Source organism: Phyllostomus hastatus, unplaced genomic scaffold (assembly GCF_019186645.2).
Source record: "Phyllostomus hastatus isolate PE091 unplaced genomic scaffold, TTU_PhHast_1.1 phas_scaffold_1674, whole genome shotgun sequence".
Classification (NCBI taxonomy): domain Eukaryota; kingdom Metazoa; phylum Chordata; class Mammalia; order Chiroptera; family Phyllostomidae; genus Phyllostomus; species Phyllostomus hastatus.
This window is the reverse complement of record NW_025334011.1, coordinates 20,843,540-20,864,446: the sequence shown is the minus strand read 5'-3', so window position 1 is coordinate 20,864,446 and position 20,907 is coordinate 20,843,540. Positions and strand designations below refer to the sequence as shown.

Here is a 20,907-nt window from a genome sequence, read left to right as displayed (position 1 = left end):
CATTCAAAATGACTGAGACAAGGAAAGGAATGAATCTGCATCACATTTTGCGTTAAGCTTGAACATTCTTCTGTGGAAACTATTAGGATGATTCAGGAAGCCACAACTATGGGAAACTGGTGATTGGCGGCTTCATCATGACAATGTACTCACTCATGCATCACGTCTCATGCAGAGTTTTCTGGTGAAACATCAAATCACTCAGGTGACTCAGTACCTTGCTATAGGCCAGATTTGGTGCTCTGCAACTTCTGTCTTTTTTCAAAACTAAAATCACTTTTGAAAGGGAAGAAATTTTGGACTGTTGATGAGATTCAAGAAAAATATGACAGGGAAGCTGATGGTGACTGGGAGAATTGTGTGAGGTCCCAAGGTGCCTACTTTGAAGGGGACTGAGGCATCATTGTCCTATGTACAATGTTTCTTGTATCTTGTATCTTTTATAATAAGTGTCTCTATTTTTCATATTGCATGGCTGGATACCTTCTGGACAGACCTTGTAGGTGGGTCTTGTTTTCTTATTTATTCCGCTACCCTATGTCTTCTGATTGGAGTATTTAAATCACTTACATTTAAAAAGGGTATTAGCAGGTGCATATTTATTGCCATTTTATTCTTTATAAATATGTTCCTCTTTTTTTTTTAAATTATTCTTCTTAGAGAAAACCCTTTAACCTTTCCTTTAATACTGGTTTGGTGGTAATGAACTCTTTTAGCTTTTTCTTGTATTAGAAGCTCTTTATTTCTCCTTCAGTTTTAAATTATACCCTTACTGGGTAGGTTGTCTTGATTGTAGGTCCTTGTTTTTCATCACTGAATATTTCATGCTAATCCATTCTGACTTAAAATGTCTCTGTTGAGAAGTCAGCTGTCAAAGTTTTATGGGAGCTCCCTTGTAAGTAACTAATTGTTTTTTTCTTGCTGCTTTTAAGATTCTCTCTTTGTCTTTCAACTTTGTCATTTTAATTATGACATGTCTTGGTATGGGCCTCTTTGAGTTCATCTTTTTGGAGACTCTCTGAACTTCCTAAACTTGTGTGTCTTTTTCCTTCACCAGGTTAGAGAAGTTTTTACAGCCATTATTTCTGAAAATAGGATTTCAATCCTTTGCTCTCTCTTCACCTCTTAGTATACCTATGATGCAGATGTTGTTATGCTTCATGTTGTCCCCAAGGTCTTTTAAACCATGCTCATTTTTAAAAATTCTTTTTTGTTTTTGCTAGTGTCATGAATGGTCACTGCTACCTTGTCTTCCAAATCTCTCATTTGATCCTCTGCTTTACTCAACTTACTGTTTATTCCTTCTAGTGTATTCTTTATTTCTGACTGATTCTTTTTTTATGGTCTCTATGTCTTTCTTCATGCTGTTAAAGTTCTAAGTTCCTTGAAATTCTCCCTAAATTTCTTGAGCATCCTTAGAACCATATTTTTGAATTCTGTACCAGGTGAATTGCTTGCCTCCATTTCATTTATCTCTTTGGGAAATTTTTCATATTCTTTAATTTGGGGCTTCTTTTTTCATCTCCCCATTTTTGCTGTCTCTTTGTGTTTGTTTCTACATAGGAGGTAGATTTGCTGTATCTCTCAGCCTTGGTAGGGTGGCCTTATGTGGCAGGTGCCACTGGGTGCCACAGTCTCCTTGATCACCTGCGCTGGATCCTCCAGGAATATTCCTTGTGTGATTTATGTCAGCTTCCTGTTGTAAATGAGTGTTGTTTGCTATCAGCCTATTTGTGCATGAGGTTGACCCTCTGGCTGGCTGACTGAGTATCAATCCCGACTACAGTGTATGAGCTGCTGTGCAGGTGCTGACCATATGAAGTGGAATTCCTCCGAGCAGGCTGTGGTGCCTGTGAAAACCTCCCTTTGGATATGCCACTTTTGAAGCTCATTGGATCTTTCTGATGTTGTCTGAAGCTGGCCACTAGGTTTGCTGGTTCTGGGGTCTCTTGGGGGGTACTCTGGTGCTTATCAGTTGTAGATGCTGCCTGTGACAGGCCTTGCACAACTTGTTTTGAGCTATGAAGAGATCCACAGTTTGTGGCTGCTTCTGCTGGGCCTTGGTAGGTAGTGAAAGAACCAAGCTGCACACCAATGCTAGCTTCCAGCATCACTGAACTCAGGGGTTGGTCAGCAAAATGCCCAAGGTGTCCTGAGATCCACCTCTGCCTGCCTCAACTTACTGGCTGCCTGTTGGGCTCAATCACTGAAACAGCCTCTGGTAGTATTTGAATTGCACAGGGTAGGCTCTTAGTGAGTCTCTTGGTAGGAACCAGATTGATACAGGTTCAAACTCCCTGCCAGTACTAGGTCTGAGGGCTTTCAGCAAAAGTTCCAGAGTATACCTAGTCCAGCTTCCCCTTGCTAGTAACCCACAGACCTTTGTGTTGAGACTAGGTTTCAGAGAATCATCAGGGTGAGGCCTCCAGGGTTTATCTGGTGCAAACAGACCAAGACTGTATCCATGTGAAGGAAGGACTTGGCATTGGTTGGGCATGTGAGGGAAAAATGGCCCCAGTCCTAGAGCTACACAACTCAGTCTGTCCCAGATTCTTCCAGCAGACTGAGCTCAGCAAGGCAGGGTCACCAGGAGTCAGGAGGGTATGGCTAGTGGATCTCCCCTGAGAGAGAGGCAGCAGTTAGTTTCATGGGAAAGTGGGGGTAATGGCCACTGGCCCTGAAGCCACACAACTTAGTTACTGACACCCCCTGAGTCTGCCTGGATCTCTACATCTCAGCCAGGCAGCTGACTTCTTAGCAGGGCACAAGGTATGCAGGGTGGGGTTATTGCATTTGCCCAGGGTGATGCCATAAGGAGAAAAGTGTTCCACCCAAGAAAGATGGCATCTGTGGTATGGGTGAGGGACTCAGCACAAGGTTCTGGCAGCTGTCTCTTTCACTCTCTCCCTAGAACCACAAACCTCAGTCCATCCTCACATGACTCTAGTCCATTCTGCCCTAGTGTGAGTGGCTGCAAGTGAGATTTTGTACATTGGCCCCTTAACAGCACACCTGTGTATCTAGCAACACCAGTCTCCCTGCTGGATGAAATTTTCAATGATTTCACAGCCAGATTTTATGTGGGTGCCTCCTCCTGGCTCTGGTGCTCTTGGCTGTGGAGCCCAGTGTGGGGCTGAGACCCTCATTTGTCTGACGGGGAACATTTGATGCTGAGATATCCCTTGGAATCTCAGCCACCACCTTTAGGGATGGGACCAAATTTTTGCTACTTTCTGCCCTTCCTGCCAGTGTTGATGTGGGTTTTGTGAATCCTTAGTTGTAATACTTCTCTTCAGCTAGTCTTCAGTTGGTTATTCAGATTGATTTCTCTATATTTTAGTTGTAATTCCAGTTTGGTCCTGGGAGGAGAGAAATGTAACTTGAACTACTCTGCTGCCATTTTGCATCCACTATAAGTGTCTCAGATACTTCAGGATAAGGTTTATCATGTTCACTACCCTGAAATTATGAGTGATTACACTTTCCACTAGTGATTACAGTTTTTACTTCAAAGGACATAAGAAGACACTCTATTCACAGATAGACACATATATTAATATATCCAAAAAAGTAAGGTTTTAGGTTACTTTTTCAATATAATTGCTTTGCTTTGTAAGTATTATTTTATTGTCTGCATTTAAAAATTCTATTCTGAAAAGACTCCATAGGACTTACCAGAGTCCCAGAAACTTTATTGCACAAACAAGTTGAAAAACATTGTTGTAGATGGTGAAGAATAAGTAGTGAACAATTAGAAAAGGTCCCTGCTTCCAAGAAACTTACCCTGGATATGGGCAAAGAGAGGTACAATAAACAATAAGAAAGTACAGAAATAATTAGCAGAATTTCTGGTAGTCATATATATTCATATATGTAAATTTTTTATGACAACAAAAATCCATGGAAGGTCCAGAAGTAGAGAGCCACTGGCAAAAGAAATAGACAGGGTATGACTTGGAGGTGTGGCAACCTTGGTGGGATCATGAAATAACCAGAAGACCAATGTGGTCAGAGTTAAGTAGGTGTTAGAGATGTGGGTCATTCTAAGTGAGGATGAGAGTAGGGGAAATGAGGGGAACGACATCATGTAGAGCATGTAGGCTAGGGTAATAGGTTTCAATTTTATTCTAATCGATCATTGTGCCAAGTGCACCACCATCTATCCACAGAACATTTTTCATTTTGCCAAACTGAAACTCTGTTCTCAATAAACAATAACTCTGTGTTCTTCCCATACACCAACTTTGGAGATGTTTGTGTAGGGGAGTTATGTTTTAAATCTGAAAATATGACTGTTGACTCCATGGAGAAAATGTTGCTAGGTAAAAATAGAGGTAGTAACAGGAAACTAGTTAGCAAATACTGCAGATGAGAGATGATAGCAGAGGATAAATTCAAAATGTATCTTGGCAGTGAATCAGACAGGATTTGAGGGTGATCGGAACAAGTATAGGGAAGGGTGTGGGTTCTTTTTCAGGCATGTTAATCCCGAGCAGCCTACTAGAAATCCAGGTGGAGGTTCCAAATAGTTGAGTGTATAAGTGCAGGGCTCAGGATTGAGCCCAGTATACTTGTATATATATATACTTGTATATATACTTGTATATGTATTTAGTATGTTTGGGAGTCTTTGGCAAGTGGTGGTATTTAAAGAAACAGGTTTGGCTGAGCTAATCAAGGGAGATAATACAGATGAAGAGGAGATGCAGGAATAGTTCCTGGGGTCAAGCCAAGAAGAGGACTCTATGAATGCTCTAGCCAGCCTTAGAGAGCTGAGTGCTCTAGGAACTTGGATGTGGACTCACAGAGGGGGCAAAGCTATATATTCAAAATCTGATCATACTTAACAGTTTTAGCAGGTTGTGCTAGGTCTGGTTATAAGAGAGTGGCTATCCCACCCCATAAATTATGTCTAAACTTAGAACATCTGAGATGGGGATGAAATTAGAGGGATACCTGTCAGGACCAAGGAGAAATTCTTAGTCATCTGAAGGACTCCAACACTTTTTGTATTTAGATACACACTATCCCACAAATGTAGTTATTACAATATCTATTTAACTAAGGGAAGAGAAGGTAACTATTTTATTATAGACAATCTTTGCATATATTTTGTTTTCCCCAAAATTAATGATGCTAAAGGAATATATATATATTCTCTCAAAGATAGATTATTAAGTACATATTCTATCTCATAAGTATTTAATTGATTTTGAAAGATTTAAGAGGTCACCCAAAAACAGATGAAAAATTATGTTATTTTTATGTACATATGACATTTTTTCATTCAAGTAAATAATACCTAAATGTTTTCAATTTAAGCCATCCTTTAGTATTTAAATATTATCTCTAAATGCTTTTTAAAAAACTGAATTTTACAACATTGGGTATAATATAACTTGTAAAAGTCGCTGTTCTTTTTTCCAGTTGGTCACCAGAGCCTGAACTCTCAGGCCGGAACCTAATTTATGGAATATGAAAATGTTGCATACCATGGATCTTGCCTCGTGTTGTTTTTATTGTCTATGACTTATTAATTATTTGGAAACCTCTCCCCCTTTGTCCTAGAAAAGCATTCTGGTTGTTGCATGTGTTCCTCTTTGCCGTAGTCAAGCATTTGGGAAATGGAAATAGGGAAGCAGTAGCTTCTTAGAAAAACTAGATGAATGGAACAGGAACTGCAAAATTAGCAAAAAGTAACAGGAACTGTTGATCTTGTACATTATTGCTCTTTATTTTTTTTCTCCTTTGCTAGGCGACCTGTTATGATGATGTGTGTGGTATGCACCACACTCCCCAGCTTCAGCTTTTCTATAGCAGTGACTGAGGTATGGAATTTTTATTTCTGTTGCTGAAAGATTTTGAGTTTTTAGAATTTCTTGTTAGAGTGGTGTGCCCAACAAATTTCTTAAAGTTTATTTTATCCAGTGTTCTTCCAAATAGTGTGTTCCAAATAGTAACGTATATTATAATATATTACATGTGTACACCCCTCCCCCCCAAGGTCGTTGTTACCTCTGAGATTATGTAGGAATGTCTAGCAATGGATTTTTAAAAAGATTACTTCTGTGTTTGTGTGTGAGAGGCAGGAATGTTATTTCAAAATAATTTTTAAAAGCAAGGATTTACATTGGTTTCTTCTAACCTGATGCTTCTCATGATCATCCTGAATTCTAAAGGAATGGAGGAATATTCCAATGAAAAACCACTCACACTCTAAGATCTTTGATAATATATCCATCGACAAGTAACTTGCACATGATACTTATCTGAGAATAACTTTAGGTTTTGACCAAATGCAACTTCAAAAGGACTCTAATAAATGAATATCTGCAGGACAGGAATATAGGCAAAACTTTCAGGCTATAAGAATTTATTATCTAAGAAGTTCAAAGAAGAATGCCCTATTCGTCTTAATTATTGGTAAGGTGCTGTGAAAGACAGAATTTTCACTTTCTCAAAGTGCACAACTTAAATTACTTTGTGATATTTCATTTATAAGTTTAGCAGATATCATTAAGTGCATATTACATGCCAGGCACTAAGTGAGGTACTGGGAATAGACTACTCAGGAAATTTGACAGTCTCTGATCTGCAGTAATTAGTGATAGTAGAGAAGACAAACAGACAGTTAGATTAAATATAAATGTTGTGAGAGAGGTGAGCACCAGGGTTATTTTTCACTGAAATGAAACACACAAACAGAAAAGTGCACAAAACAAAAATGTACAATATGAATGGGATACCACAAAGCAAACCCGTGTGCAAACACTACTCAGGTAAAAAATAAAGCTTTGCCAGCTGCTAAAGGCCACCCCATGTTCCTTGCAATGACTATCTCCTCCCCAAAGGTAGCTCTGCCTTCACATTTAATACCACAGGTTAGTTCATCTGTTTATAAACCTTATATAAAGGGAAATCAAATCTACCTATCTGTCTATCATCTATCTATCTATCTATCTATCTCTCTATCTATCTGTGTCTGGCTTTTTTTATTAAAAAATATAGGCCATTCGTGTTCTTGTGTATAACTATAGTCCATTCATTTTCATTCTTGTAGAGTTATTTTATGAATATATCACAATACATTTATCAGTTCTACCACTGATGGCCAGCTCAGTTGCTTCCAGTTTTGGCAACTATAAATGATGCTGCTGTGAACATCCTTGCATTTGTCTGTGGGTGCACAAGTGCAAGCATTTCATTTGGTTAAATATGCAGGAGTAGAATTATTGGGTCATAAGATATTCAAATGTTCAATTGTAACAGATAAGCCAGTTTTCCAAAGAGATTATAGCAATTTAGACTTCCACTAGCACAGAATGAGCATTTCTGTTGCTCTACATCCTTACCAGCATTTGTATTACAAGTCTTTTTATTTGAACATTCTGCTCATTATACTCTTGAATCTCATTGTAGCGTTGTTTCATTTTTCCAATAATTAATGAGATTGAGCATTTTTTCTTGCCCATTTTTTCCATTGTGTTACTCTTTTTAAAATTGATTTGGAAAAATTATTTATATATTCAGATTCCAAGCTCTTCATTGATTACATATATTGCAAATGTCTTCATATTCTATGACTTAATACTCTTAATGCTATATTTTGATAAAGAGATGTTCTTAATTTTAAAATATTCCAGTTTATCAGTTTTGTTCCTTCACAGATAGTGCTTTTGGTAACTAGTTTGAGAGGATTTTGTCATATTGTGAATTTGAATCTTGAGGCCCTGAAGATCTTCTCCTATGTTATATTTTTGGCTCTATGCTGTTTTGCCATTCTCTTTTAGATTTATAATTTTTCTGGAGATAACTTATGTATATATAATGCAGTAAGGAGACAAGTTTTATTTATTTTTTTTCCCAAATAACAACCAATGGACTGTGCACCATTTGTTAAGAAGTCAGTTTTCCCATATTTCTCTGCAGTGCTACTTTTGTTATAAATCAGATGTGTATATACAAGGTCTATTTCTAAGTTTTCTGTTCTGTTTCATTACCTACTTTTCTATTCTTGTGCCAACACCACGCTGGCTTGATTCTTGTAGCATTATACTAGCTCATTATATCCAGAAGAGTAAATCTTCATATCTTTTTCTTTTTCTTCTAGTGTCTTGTCCTTTGTATTTCTGTGTAAATTTTATAATCAACTTGTCATTTTCCTCAAACACTTGTAATTTTGAATGAAGTTGCATTGAATGGTATAATTTTTTAATATCTCATTTTCTCTTTGTTATTGGTTTGTGGAATGATTCATCCATTTTAGGGGAATTTTCTTCATATGCAATTATATAGTTAATAAATAATGATATTTTGTTTTTCTTTTTTTGCCAATGCTTATATTGTTTATTTCTTTATTGTGTCTTATCACACTAGCTAGAACCCCTCATGCAATGTTGAATAGAAATGGTCATGGTGGCACCTTTGTTTTGTTCCTGATCTCAGAGGAAAAACTCTCAACATAGCACCATTAATACACTTGCCAAAGGGTTTTTCTTTTCCCCTTTGGTAGATACCTTAATCAGATAAAGAAAATACCCCAAAGCCTAACTGGGTATATCTGGGCTCTCCGTTCTTGGAAAAGCCTTAACTCCAATACCTGACCTGTAGCTCTTTGAGCTAGGACTCTCAGAGGCTCTGCATAGCAGCAGGGTTGGAAGGAATTGCCCATTCCACCACTACCAAGAGCCTGTTGTTATATTTTCACATATATTATCTTGAACCGACAACTCTTCCATTGATATAAATCTTTATTATGTCTTTAGAAATGGTTCAAAACCTTGTGTGGTTGAATAGTTGAGGAACTGAAAACCAAGTTTTTAGTCCATTAATAAATGTGTATAGCACTGCTTTCAGATGATAAAAAGAATTTTAAACAACAAAAGTACAAAAATTTAATATTTCTAAGTGGTTTTCTCAAAACAGGTTCAAAAGAATATTAATGGTTCTGCTGATGTCTTACCTAACACCTTGCCTGATCTGCCAGTCTCTCTGGTTCTGACTTCCTTGATCATAGTTGACATTATTGAAAAACTCAGGACATATCCTCTTAGAGGAAGGCAAAAGAGTAAGTAATCTTTTAAATATAATTTTTTAAAAACTTTGACATACATTTCACTTTTCTGCCACCCTGTTATCTATTGACATGTTTAGTGATAATTTCTTAAAGCTAATGTTAAAGATATGAGATTATAAATTAAGATATCTAAATGTAATTACTTTTAAACCTACCTTGATCACTAGACAATTGTTCTCATTTTTTTTTAAAGATTTTATTTATTTATTTTTAGAGAGGGAAGGGAGAGAGATAGAGAGAGAGAGAGAAAGAGAGAGAGAGAAACATCAATGTGCGGTTGCTGGGGGTTATGGCTTGCAACCCAGGCATGTACCCTGGCTGAGAATCAAACCTGCGACACTTTGGTTCACAGCCCATGCTCAATACACTGAGCTACGCCAGCCAAGGCGACAATTGTTCTTATTTCTAATTTGCACTTTGATAGTACTGATAAATGAATAAAGTTACCAAATATTTAGTACCAAAAATTTAACATTTAACAAGAAAATTATCTAAGTAACGTATTATGGATTTGTACTTTTAGGAACTCTCTTAAAACCAAACCTTAAGTTTAGATGAAAATATAAAGAGTTCAGTTTAGATACCTTTGATACAGGAATTAATATGACTATTGCAGTTATGTCCTAGAGAGCTGTTTGTTTGTTTTTTTTTTAAGATATTTATTTATTTATTTGTTTGTTTTTAGAGAGGGAAGGGAGGGAGATAGAGATAGAGAGATAGATAGATAGATAGAGAGAGAGAAACACCAATGTGCAGTTGCTGGGGGTCATGGCCTGCAACCCAGACATGTACCCTGACTGGGAATCGAACCTGCGACACTTTGGTTCACAGCCCGTGCTCAATCCACTGAGCTACGCCGGCCAGGGCTTAGAGAACTGTTTTTAATGGTGGGCTGTTAAAAAGCTAAACATCACACTAGAAAAACAAGATATATCACTTTCCTCTAAAGAGACAAAACTAAGTAAGGTTTGGCCTGTTTTTAAAAAATATTTTGTTAATTGAATATTTTGTTTGGTGAGAACTAAATTCCCTCAACTTTCATTTAATTTCATGTGATAATATCTGTGTTTAATTCACACTATTTATATGCTATAGTTATTGTATGGCTAAGATTTTGTATTTGATATGAGTGGGTTTTGTCTAGTCACTTCCTGATGGGCTGGATGGGATAAACTGACTGAATAAAAAGAATGCTTCTGAGTAATAGCCATGACTATCATAGACAGCAAGCAAAATACCAGAGAATCATTTTGTGGCCTATGAGCCACCATCCTTCCAGTAAGTCACTCTTGCTCCACAAATTGAAAAGCAAAACTGAGTTGGAAGCCACCAGGAAATCTGGGACTCTTAGCTTCATATCTTGTACTTTGTGCTTTGGTGGGAGGTGATAAATGGTTATGTTTAACACAACACACATGACAAGTTAGATAAGAGGGCAGTCAGAGGCCATCTGTTGAGGAAATGGTACTCCCAAGTCACATCTGCCCTTTCAAGTCAAATGTACTTTTTAAGCTGAAATTTGGAAACTGTCAAACCCTTTGCTACTTCTCTAGGCTCCTTAATGACATAAATATACTTTGAAATTGCACTGTTTTTAATGATCCTGTATTTTCCGTGGGAATGTGAATTTTCCTGTTCAAGTTTTTAGTGCAAGTTCTTATGTAAAAATGCACGTTTATATTTTTGGGAGAAAGTTATTGACATTTTATATTTTAAGTGATGAATTGGATTTTTAAAGAGGAATTTTTCCTGTATCAGAAGTTGTGATGGCACAGAAGTGAAATAAGATAACCCAAAGAAGAAGTCAGTCTTAGGGAGAAGACTACAGACACCTTGTGTAACTGCTTCTTCTTAGTTGAAGAGCCTCCTTCTGGCTCTCTTCTCTGTCCAGATTTAAGAGGTTTAATTCTGTTTTAATACCTCTATCATTTAATAAAAATCACACTTTAAAAAACTAGCATTCACTCAAAATCCCTTTGTAAATATTAATTCTTTGTGCATCTAATTTTTATGCACACTTTGCATTCAAATAGTCTTCAATGCTTATTTTAACATGCATATTAATACAATAAATTACATGAATTTTGAATCCATGGGAAATTTTTATATATCTTCTGGAACTTCAATTAATGTATAAGTTCATTAGTGTGTATGTTGTAATACATAAATCTTAATAAGCAAGTAGGCTGTAAATATAGTTCCACTGTATGTTTCTGAAGTACAATTTTTGTTTGTACTTCAAAATCAAAGAGACAGGGAAGGGTGGGTGACAAACAGGTGTGGAAGGATTTGGCTTCCCTTGGGCTTGGAGCAGTTTTGACCTTATGCTAGATGAGACTAAGGTAGTTTACAATGATTGGACGCTCTTGTATTCAGTTTCAAGCTACCAAAGTTTGACCATCATAGAGCTTTTCCTTTTCTAAACTTTAAAATAAAAGTTATTCTTCATAAGACATATGCTTATGCTTAAAGCAATCTTCACTGGACCAAGGAATCCTTTCTGCTCATTTCCATAACCAATTGAAATACCTGAGTATCAAGTGATTACTGTGCCATAACCTCTAAGGGCTTTGTTGCTTCTAGCCCGAGCCTCACATGGGAAGGTTTTCGGGTACATAGATCTCTGAGGCAGACAGTGCCACAGATGTACATAGTCCTTGAATAACATTTAGTTCAATGACATAAAATTGGTTTGGTTATATGTCATTTTGCTTAAAGTCACAGAACAATGACATTAAGTGAGGACTTACTGCAAGTCTTTTGATGTCAAGTGATGGCCATTCGAATCCCCTGGAAACCACCATTGCCCTCCTATCACTAGACCGTGTGGCTTCTTTTCTTCCCCGTGGGGTCTCAGATTCTCCTTACATCAGGCTTGTCTATATTGTCTGAACCCCAAATCAAGGTCACCTTTACATTTCTTTCCCTGCCCCTACCTGCTTTCCTCACCCCCTGTGTAAACCAGTGAATGCAAACAGATACATAAAGAAGTCCGTGGACAGTGGACAAATTTTCAGTCTTATCTGCAGGACTCATTTGAATAGCATGAGCCCTGCTCAGGCACCATGGTGTAAGTGGTATCACAGCGTGTAATCATTAAAATACTTTGGGGCCACAGATGAAGGGAATCTTTATCTTATGAAAGGTTTTAGGAGTACATGTTTTGGTAGTAAAAATAACTTCAGTTGGATTTCACACCCCAAATAAACAAAGCTTGCTGGAAGAGCAGTTGCCTTCTTAACACCAACCACTGTTTCTTCCCAAATGGTCAGTTTGTAAAACTACAAAGCTGATTCAAGGGCTACTCTGAAAACTTCTGGATGCCTCGATTCCTGCTAGAACCAGAACAGCACAATTTTCGTTTGTTTAGAAGTTCATATTGTAGGTTGATTTCATTTGAAAAACTGGTTCTGCTCATGATTGAAAACCGTTCACCTAGGACTTCATTTAGAGTCATAGGCTATATCCATTTCTGGAACAGAACTGTAACTTAGGTGGTCAGTCCTCTGCCTTTCCAGCCACTGGCTCCCTGGGACTCCTGACCCTGCACCACGTAGAGACAAAGTGTGCCCCATCCAAAGTCTTGTGACTGTTGCTGTTCTGAGATACCATGAAGGACAGTGCAATACAATACGCAGTGTCCTACAACACAAGGCAACACACACACAACACAAAACGCAATACAACAGCTCTGCCAGTGGAGCAGGCCCATCTTAGTGGAGTGCACACACATAGGTTCGTGGCCCAACACACACACACAACAGATAACTTTTTTAATATTCTATTTTGAATAGTCTTATTTCTAATACTTTCTGGGTTTTTTTTCAGAATAACACATATTAATTTTTAAAATGTTGTCAAATAGACATAGTAAAAAGGAAAATGGATATCAACTATCCTCTTAACACACTAGGCAGGGGTGTCCAACCTTTGGCATCCCTGGGCCACACTGGAAGAAGAAGAGTTGTTGTGGGCCACACATTAAATACACTGCAACACATGATCACACACACAAAAAACAACTTGTAATGTTTTAAGTAAAGTTATGATTTTGAGTCGGGTTGCATTCATAGCCATCCTGGGCTGCATGCAGCCCATGAGTCATGGGTTGGATGCCCCGGCACTAGAGATTTATAAATGATAGCATCATGATGGTAGAAATGATGGTAGAAATTTATAAATGGTAGCATTCTTTATTTAAGAAAACTTATTTTTTAACTTCCTTTTTTTCCTTAACAAGATGTGGCTATCATTCTTGTTATTACATCTTTTTCTGCCATGTCATTTTTATTGGTTGAATAATATTCCAATATATTAATGAGCCATGGTTTATTAACTAATGATATAGTTGGATACGAATAGTGCAGGTGGTCTGTGTTTAGGGGGACCCTGTGCTGCTTATGGGAGTCACAAGCCACTCTGTGAGGTGACTAGCGGGGCAGAGGCTGGGGACAGAGAGTTATGTTAACAGCAGTTACGCCACTGGATGACAGCTGAATGGTATCAGCATGATGACTACAGAGTGTCCTCAGAAGACCCTGGGCACCTGCACATGCTTGATTCTTTGGCAGCAGTACTTTCCAGAAGAAAAGGACTATTATGGGCTGGCTGCACACGCAGGCAAATACGCAGAGGGTTGTGGGTAATTGTACAAACAGGGTGACAAGATAGTCTGGCTATCTTAGAGATATCTGTGGAGTCAGGGACAACTTGCTAGAGGTGAGATCAACAGGCTATTTGAGTAGAAAACATCAGAGCTTTTCAGAGGAGTTGGTTTCCACTATCACATCAGTAAGAGGTGCCAGATATGATGTTGGCAGTATTAGGTTTTCAAATAAATCTGCTCACAGTGGCCCTAGTCCAGTTCCTTCTGTGTAGTCTCCTTAATACCCAGAGATGTGGGCCAAGATGATAGGACCTTAACAGCATAATGATTGTTTTTTTCAGACTAATTGCCTAGATGTACAATTTCTGACTTCAAGTACATGCAAGGTTTTAAGGTTTTTTGATGTGTCAGCCAATCAGCAGCTTCCTCCAAAGAATGCCCTAGTTTACCCTGTCAACAGCAGTGTCAGAAAACACCTGTTTCTTCTCAAACTTGTAACATTAGATAATTTATTCCTTTTCATCTTTGCCAGTCTCATAGGCAAAAATAATGTCTTATTGTTTAAATAATTTGCTTAAATTACTAATTGTGTTGAACATTTTTTGTAGGTGTATTGGCTATTTCCATTACATATTTTTAAAAGTCATATATTTATGTCTTCCATCTGTTTTTCTCCTGACATATTCATGCTGTGTTCTTTAGAAGTACAGATTCATGAATAATGGAAATAGTAAGAATGTCGAGCTTTGTCTGTCATAAATGTTTCATGTCTTTCAAAGGTATTTGCCTTTTAATTTTGCTATGGTGTTTTTAATATAGGAAATGTTTAATTTTGATATAATCCAGTCTATCAATATTTTCTTTAGGGACTCTGTCTTTGGGGTTATATTTGACAAGTTTTTTTTTTCTTTTTACTTAAAGGTGATGTAAATATTTACCAATTATTTTCTCAAAAATATTTTAAAAATTATTTTATGAATTTATTGGGGCGGCATTGGTTAATAAAAGTATATAGGTTTCAGGTATACAATTATACAACACATCATCTGTACATTGTACTGTGTGTTAACCAGAGCAAGTCAAGTCTCCTTCCATCACCATTTACACCTCCTTTACCCTCTTCTACCTCCCCCCACCCCTTTTCCCTCTGGTAATCAACATACTCTGTGTCTATGAGGTGTTTTCTTTTTTTTATTTTTCTTTTTTGCTTAATCGTTTCATCTTTTTCACACAGCCTCCTCAATGCCTCTCCCTTCTGATAGCTGGTTAGTATGTTCTCAATCTGTGAGTCTGATTCTTTTAGTTTATTTGGTTCATTAGGTTCCTACTAATAAGTGAAATCATATGGTACTTGTCTTTCTCTGAGACTGGCTTATTTTGCTTAACATAATGCTCTCCAGGTTCATTAATTCTGTTGCAAAGGGTAAACTTTCCTTCTTTTTATGGCTGAGTAGTATTCCATTGTACAAATGTACCACTGTTTTTTATCAATTCATTTACTGATGGACGTTTGGGATGCTTCCCAACTTTGGTTATGGCAAATAATGCTGCAATGAACATAGGGGTACTTATGTTCTTTTGAATTAGTGTTTTGGTTTTCTTGATATATTCTCAGAAGTGAAATCACTGCATCAAAAAACAGATACATTTTTAATGAAACTCCATACTGTTTCCATAGTGGCTGTACCAGCCTGCCTTCCCACCAATAGTGCAGAACTTTTCTCCACATCCTTGCAAGCACTTCTTGTTTGTTGATTTATTGATGATAGCTATTCTGACAGGTGTGAGGTGATATCTCCCTGTGATTTTAATTTTCATCTCTCTGATGGCTAGTGACATTGAACATCTTTTCATATGTCTATTGGCTATCTGTATGTCCTCTCTGGAGAACTCTCTCTTTAGGTCTTTTGTACATTTTTCAATTGAACTGTTTGTGTGTGTGTGTGTTGGGTTGTGTAAGTTCTCTATGAATTTTGGATATTAGGTTCTTATCAGATGTATCATTGATGAATATTCCCTCCCATTCAGTGGGTTGTCTTCAGTTTGTTCATGGTTTCCATTGCTGTGCAAAAACTTTTACATTTGATATAGTCCCATTTGTTTATTTTTTTCTGCCCCCACCCCCACCTGAGGAGATATATATATATATAAATATTTTTTTCTCCCCCCATCCCCGCCTGAGGATATATATATAAAAAATATTGCTATGAAGGATGTCTAAGATTTTGCTGCCTATGTTTTCTTCTAGGAGTTTTATGGTTTTGAGTCTAAAATTTAAGTCTTTAATCCAATTTGTGTTTATTCTTCTACATGGTGAAAAAAGGTGGTCTAGTTTCTTTTTTTTTTTTTCAGGCATTGGTCCAATTTTCCCAACATCATTTATTGAATAAAGGATTTTAACCCATTGTACGTTCTTGCCTCCTTTGTCAAATAATTTTTACCATAAAGACATGAGTTTGTTTCTGTTCCCTCTATTTTGTTCTATTGATCTATATGTCTGTTTTTATGCCAGTACCACACTATTTTGATTGTAATTTTTGGAAGTCAGTGGCTTCCAGGAGCTAGTAATTTTTGAACCCATCTAGGTGATTCACACTTGTGCAATGTGGTTGGAGTGGCTAGGTAGAAAGATAGCAGGGAAAATTTACACCTGATAGTGTCTCAATCTCTTTGTGAAATAGGAAGACCGGTTATCTGCTGAAAACAATGGTGAAGAATGAAAGGAAGAGAATCTGTGATAGGATGGGCAAGATTTGGAGAAATTGCTGTGGGGAATGGAAACAGTAGGTCACGGACAGCGAATTGCACAGATAAGTGATGCTTAGGGAACAGCAAAAGGTAGACACCAGGATCTTGTCCTGGGTGCAGTCGAGATTATGTGACTTTTTTCAATGATACTCAGAAATCTGGGCATTGGCTTCAGGACTGATCCAAGTTGGGAGTTTTTAGAGCAGTAATGGAAAGAAAGAAAAGGATCTGTTTCTGCATTATTTTGTCTTGTTATTGATTTACCAAAGCATAATTTCTTAAGCAAATGACGAGGATGATTTTTATTGAATGTAAACTATTTCTAGTGAATCACTGACCACCTGTTAAATATACACAGGTGGCTCTTATCCTCAGTACCCACCAGAACCACCACAGGAATCTTTTCAAAGCACATTGGCAGCACTCTACCTACTGATCAACAACACATCAGGGGACTGTTGTTGGACCTCAGCATAGATTATTCTATTTTATGTTAAATGCCTAGAGGTGCAATTTCTAGCCCCAAGGATATGCAAGATTTTAAGTCCTGGCATCTGTAATTTTTTTAAAGTTTCACAAGCAATTCTGATGTCCACTGTGGTTATAAGAAGTAGTAGTAACTGAGACAACTGAGACAAATAGGGAATTAAAAGCTGAGAGACCACATCCTGATTCCTAAAGGAACCAGCTTTCCAGATTTCCCTGAAATGGAACTCATCACACCTCCAAATAGAATGTGAGAGATTCCACAGGAGGTAAAAGGCACACACACACACATACACATACACAAAAGGGGGGTGCTGATTTTCTTTGCAGAAAATGATAGCATTTTGAGTTCCCCTTTACTTCTTTTTCAGAAAAAGCTTATTATACAATATGAGCCCAGAGTGTGAGCTGGGTTTGCATGCTGTGTTTTGCAATGTGGTCAGAGAGCATGTATGAGGAACACTGTGTTCGGGGCCATGTCAAGGAGGGGGAGTATTTCCTTTCATACCCTTCCTTCATTATTTAGAAGAGAGAAGTTTCAGGAATCTATGTCAGTCCTAGGATTTGTTTCCCTCTTCTCGAGAAGTAAATAGCCCTTTATTAGACTGGGATAAGAGAATGATAGAATTTCTGTTTTACACATTCCAATGAAGTAGAACTGCCAGAATTAGGTCAGTGTAGACTGGGACAGAAACTACACTGAAGTGATCCCAAAAGACATTCAGGATTATCAAACTGTGAGCCAGGGCTTTTATTGATTAGGGCAGCTTTACATGATTAACGATTTGGTGTTTAATTGTCAATTTTTCCTACATGGAAAAACTTTTTGAATAATTTTAGTATATAGTCAGATTTTTGAGAGTTGCAAGGTATTTTCAAAATAAATATTTCAGGGAGACTGATATAAACAAGGAAACATGAATACAACATGCATACTTTATAATATGGAGCCTTATTCTTTGTGTCATTATTAGCCAACAAAAGCTAATAATGGCCCCAGTTTAAAATTAAAGGCATAGGTGATTGATTTTCACAATCTAGATTTTCTTGTCTAGGATTTAAGAGCATGAAATAGGTTGTTGAGCTGATGGCCTTTGCAGTGCACACACATTTTTGGTCTATGTTTGTTTGTTTGTTTACATGTTGTATGTATTATTAGTAGGGTCTTATGTATAAGAACATCATTTTGCTGAGACTCTGGCACCACATGCTGTTTTAGGATACTGAGTCCTCCTATTTCTGGGAGTGATGGAATTTTCGAAAGTTGCCTGCTATGAACTCACAAATGCTATCTGCTCAGAATCACACATTGGCACTTTTGACCCATGGCTGCGGCTGCTGCTCTTGGTGTCACCTACCGTTCATGTCAGCCCAGGTGCTCCTGGGCCGTGTGCGTGCCATATCACGTGGGTGTGTTCTGCTGGGCCAAAGCCATGTTACGTCTTCTCTCACTGGCGAGCCACACAGGTCCGCTGGCTGCCCTGCCAGGGGCTCTTAATGTTCTCCAGATCAGTCCAAGGGGCTTGCTTCTAGGGCCCTGTCCGGGACCGGGACCAGAGGACCGTCTGGGTGGCCTTCCCCGTGCAGGCCTCCCAAGTCCTTCCTCCTGTTGATTTGCAGGTTGAAGGTAGGGGCATGAGGTGGTGTTGCTTGGCCTGTCGTTTTTTCAGATTTATTGAAATATAATTGATACATAACATTGTATAAGTTTAAGATGTGATATGGTATGCTTCCATGTTATGAAATGATTTCCACAATAGGGTTAGTTAAAATGCCCATCACCTCATATAATTACCACTTCTGTTTTCTTTTTTTGTACTGAAAACATTTCTGACCTACTTTCTTAGCAAGATCCAAGTATATAACACAATATTCTTAACTATAGTCACCATATTGTACCATAGATCCCCAAAACTTATTCAGCTTATAATTAGGAGTTTATACCTTTTGATCAGCATCCCCTGTTTCTCCAACCCCCAGTTCCTGGTCACCACCATTTCGCTTTCTTTTTCCATGAGTTCAGCTTTTCCAGGTTGAAGATTGATCTTTTTTAAAATAGCATAATGGTTAGACATTTGCACAACTGGTTTTTATGCTTTAGCTTACTTGCCTTAATGCAGACTCCCCCTGCCCAGCCCCCACCAAATGTCCATTGCTCCCTCTTGCCCATAGACTCCAGGACAGGAACTGTTCCCCTCTTTTATTCAGCAAGTCTTTAGGGAGACTGTTCCATGCCAGGCACTCTGGTAGGTGCCAGGGGTACCATGGAGAGTGAAAACAGCTCACAGTCTAGTGGGCTGAATAGCACATCAATAAATTACACTAACACATATGTATAAAACCAAGGGCAGTGCTGTAAGGGCAGCGTATCAACTCAGCCCCATGTGTCTGTCATCGTTGCCCAGCGTGGGTTGCTGCTGGGGTTCCTAGCTTCGGTCTGTATCCAAGCACTTAACTAGCAGAGGTGCTGCAAACCATTTCAAAGTCTAGAATTATATTTGGAAATAAAATAACTACATGCTTTACAACATTTTACTTTACAAATTCTGGGTCATTTAAATAAACTCAGTATGATATTATATACAATATATTAATACAGATTATATAGCATATTAGCTATTATTATCTTTACTGACATACTTAATATAATTATTAATTATGATAAATATAACATTGTAATATATTAATATGAATACATAACTATGATTTTTAATGATATTTAATTTATATTATAAACCAAATCACATTCTCTAGTGTAAACACATATTGACTAAGGAGAAAGGCCAGCACATCCCACATGAAAAACTAAATATTGAAACATTTAGATTAGAAAATTTTCTCAGGCAATTTTCAAAAATGGAATATATATATTTTGTATTGTTCAAGTACTGTTGTCTCCATTTTTCCACCACCACTTTCCCCTGCCCCACCCACCCCTACCTCCTACCCTCAATCCTACCCACCTTTGGCTTTGTCCATGGGTCCTTTACACATGTTCCTTGACAACCCTTCCCCTTCGTTCCTGTTATCCCCTCCCGCCTCCTCTCTGGTCACTGTCAGTTCGTTCTTTATTTCCATGTCTCTGGTTATATTTTGCTTGCTTGTTTGTTTTATTGATTAGGTTCCACTGACAGGTGAGATTATGTGGTATTTGCCTTTCGCTGCCTGGCATAATGCTCTCCAGTCCCATCCATGCTGTCCAAAAATGGAATATTTTAAAATCTATAATATTATCAGTTTTTAGCCATTCTTGTCCAGTGTTAGATGAGTCTACAACTTTACATGGCCTAAAACCAGAAATGATACATTTGTTTGTTTATGCAATGCCTGGCAGGGAACTGAAACTGAATCTTAGGGCTTTTGCTTTTACTGGATAACAAAATAATGCCTTTCTTCCTTTTTTCTCTTTATATTTATTATTGACACTATCACAGATGTCCCTGTTTTCCCTCTCTTTGCCCCCTTCCTCCCAGACCGCACCCCCTTTCCCTCTGGCCATCCCCACACTGTTGTCTGTGGCTATGGGTTATACACACATATACTCAGGCTAATCCCTTCACCTTCTTTCGTCCAGTCCCCTGTCACCACCCCCCGTCCCCACCCTGGCCGACAGCTGTCAGTCTGTTCCATGTGTCCACGCCCCTCTATTTTGTCCATCAGTTTATTTTGTTCATTGGATTCCACATGTAAGTGAGATCATATAGTATTTATCATTCCCTGACTGGCTTATTTTGCTTAGCCTAGGAATCTCCAGGTCCATGCCACTGCTGTGTCTCAGTGGGCAACATATGCCTGTGGGCCCTTTTCTAGAGCTGAGGATGGGTTGAATATATGTCTTGAATTCATTAGCATTATTATTTACAATTTCTTGGTGAAAACTTGCCTCTAGTTTTGAACACAAGCAACAATGTTTAAACAACTGTCTTTCTAGACAGACAATAGCCCTGATTTATAGAATTTGTCAGTTTTTCTGGTGTGCATACTCTCACCA

General features: G+C 37.9%; 1 protein-coding gene across 1 annotated transcript in view; it reads left to right on the top strand.

Moving 5' to 3' along the window:
* TMEM236 (transmembrane protein 236) overlaps positions 1–20,907 on the top strand; it is a 42,251-nt gene that overhangs the window by 15,762 nt on the left and 5,582 nt on the right. Inside the window, exons 2-3 of the mRNA XM_045858050.1 lie at positions 5,756–5,828; positions 8,926–9,067. Coding sequence (XP_045714006.1) covers positions 5,756–5,828; positions 8,926–9,067 — 215 coding nt within the window. The remainder of the gene's footprint in view (positions 1–5,755; positions 5,829–8,925; positions 9,068–20,907) is intronic.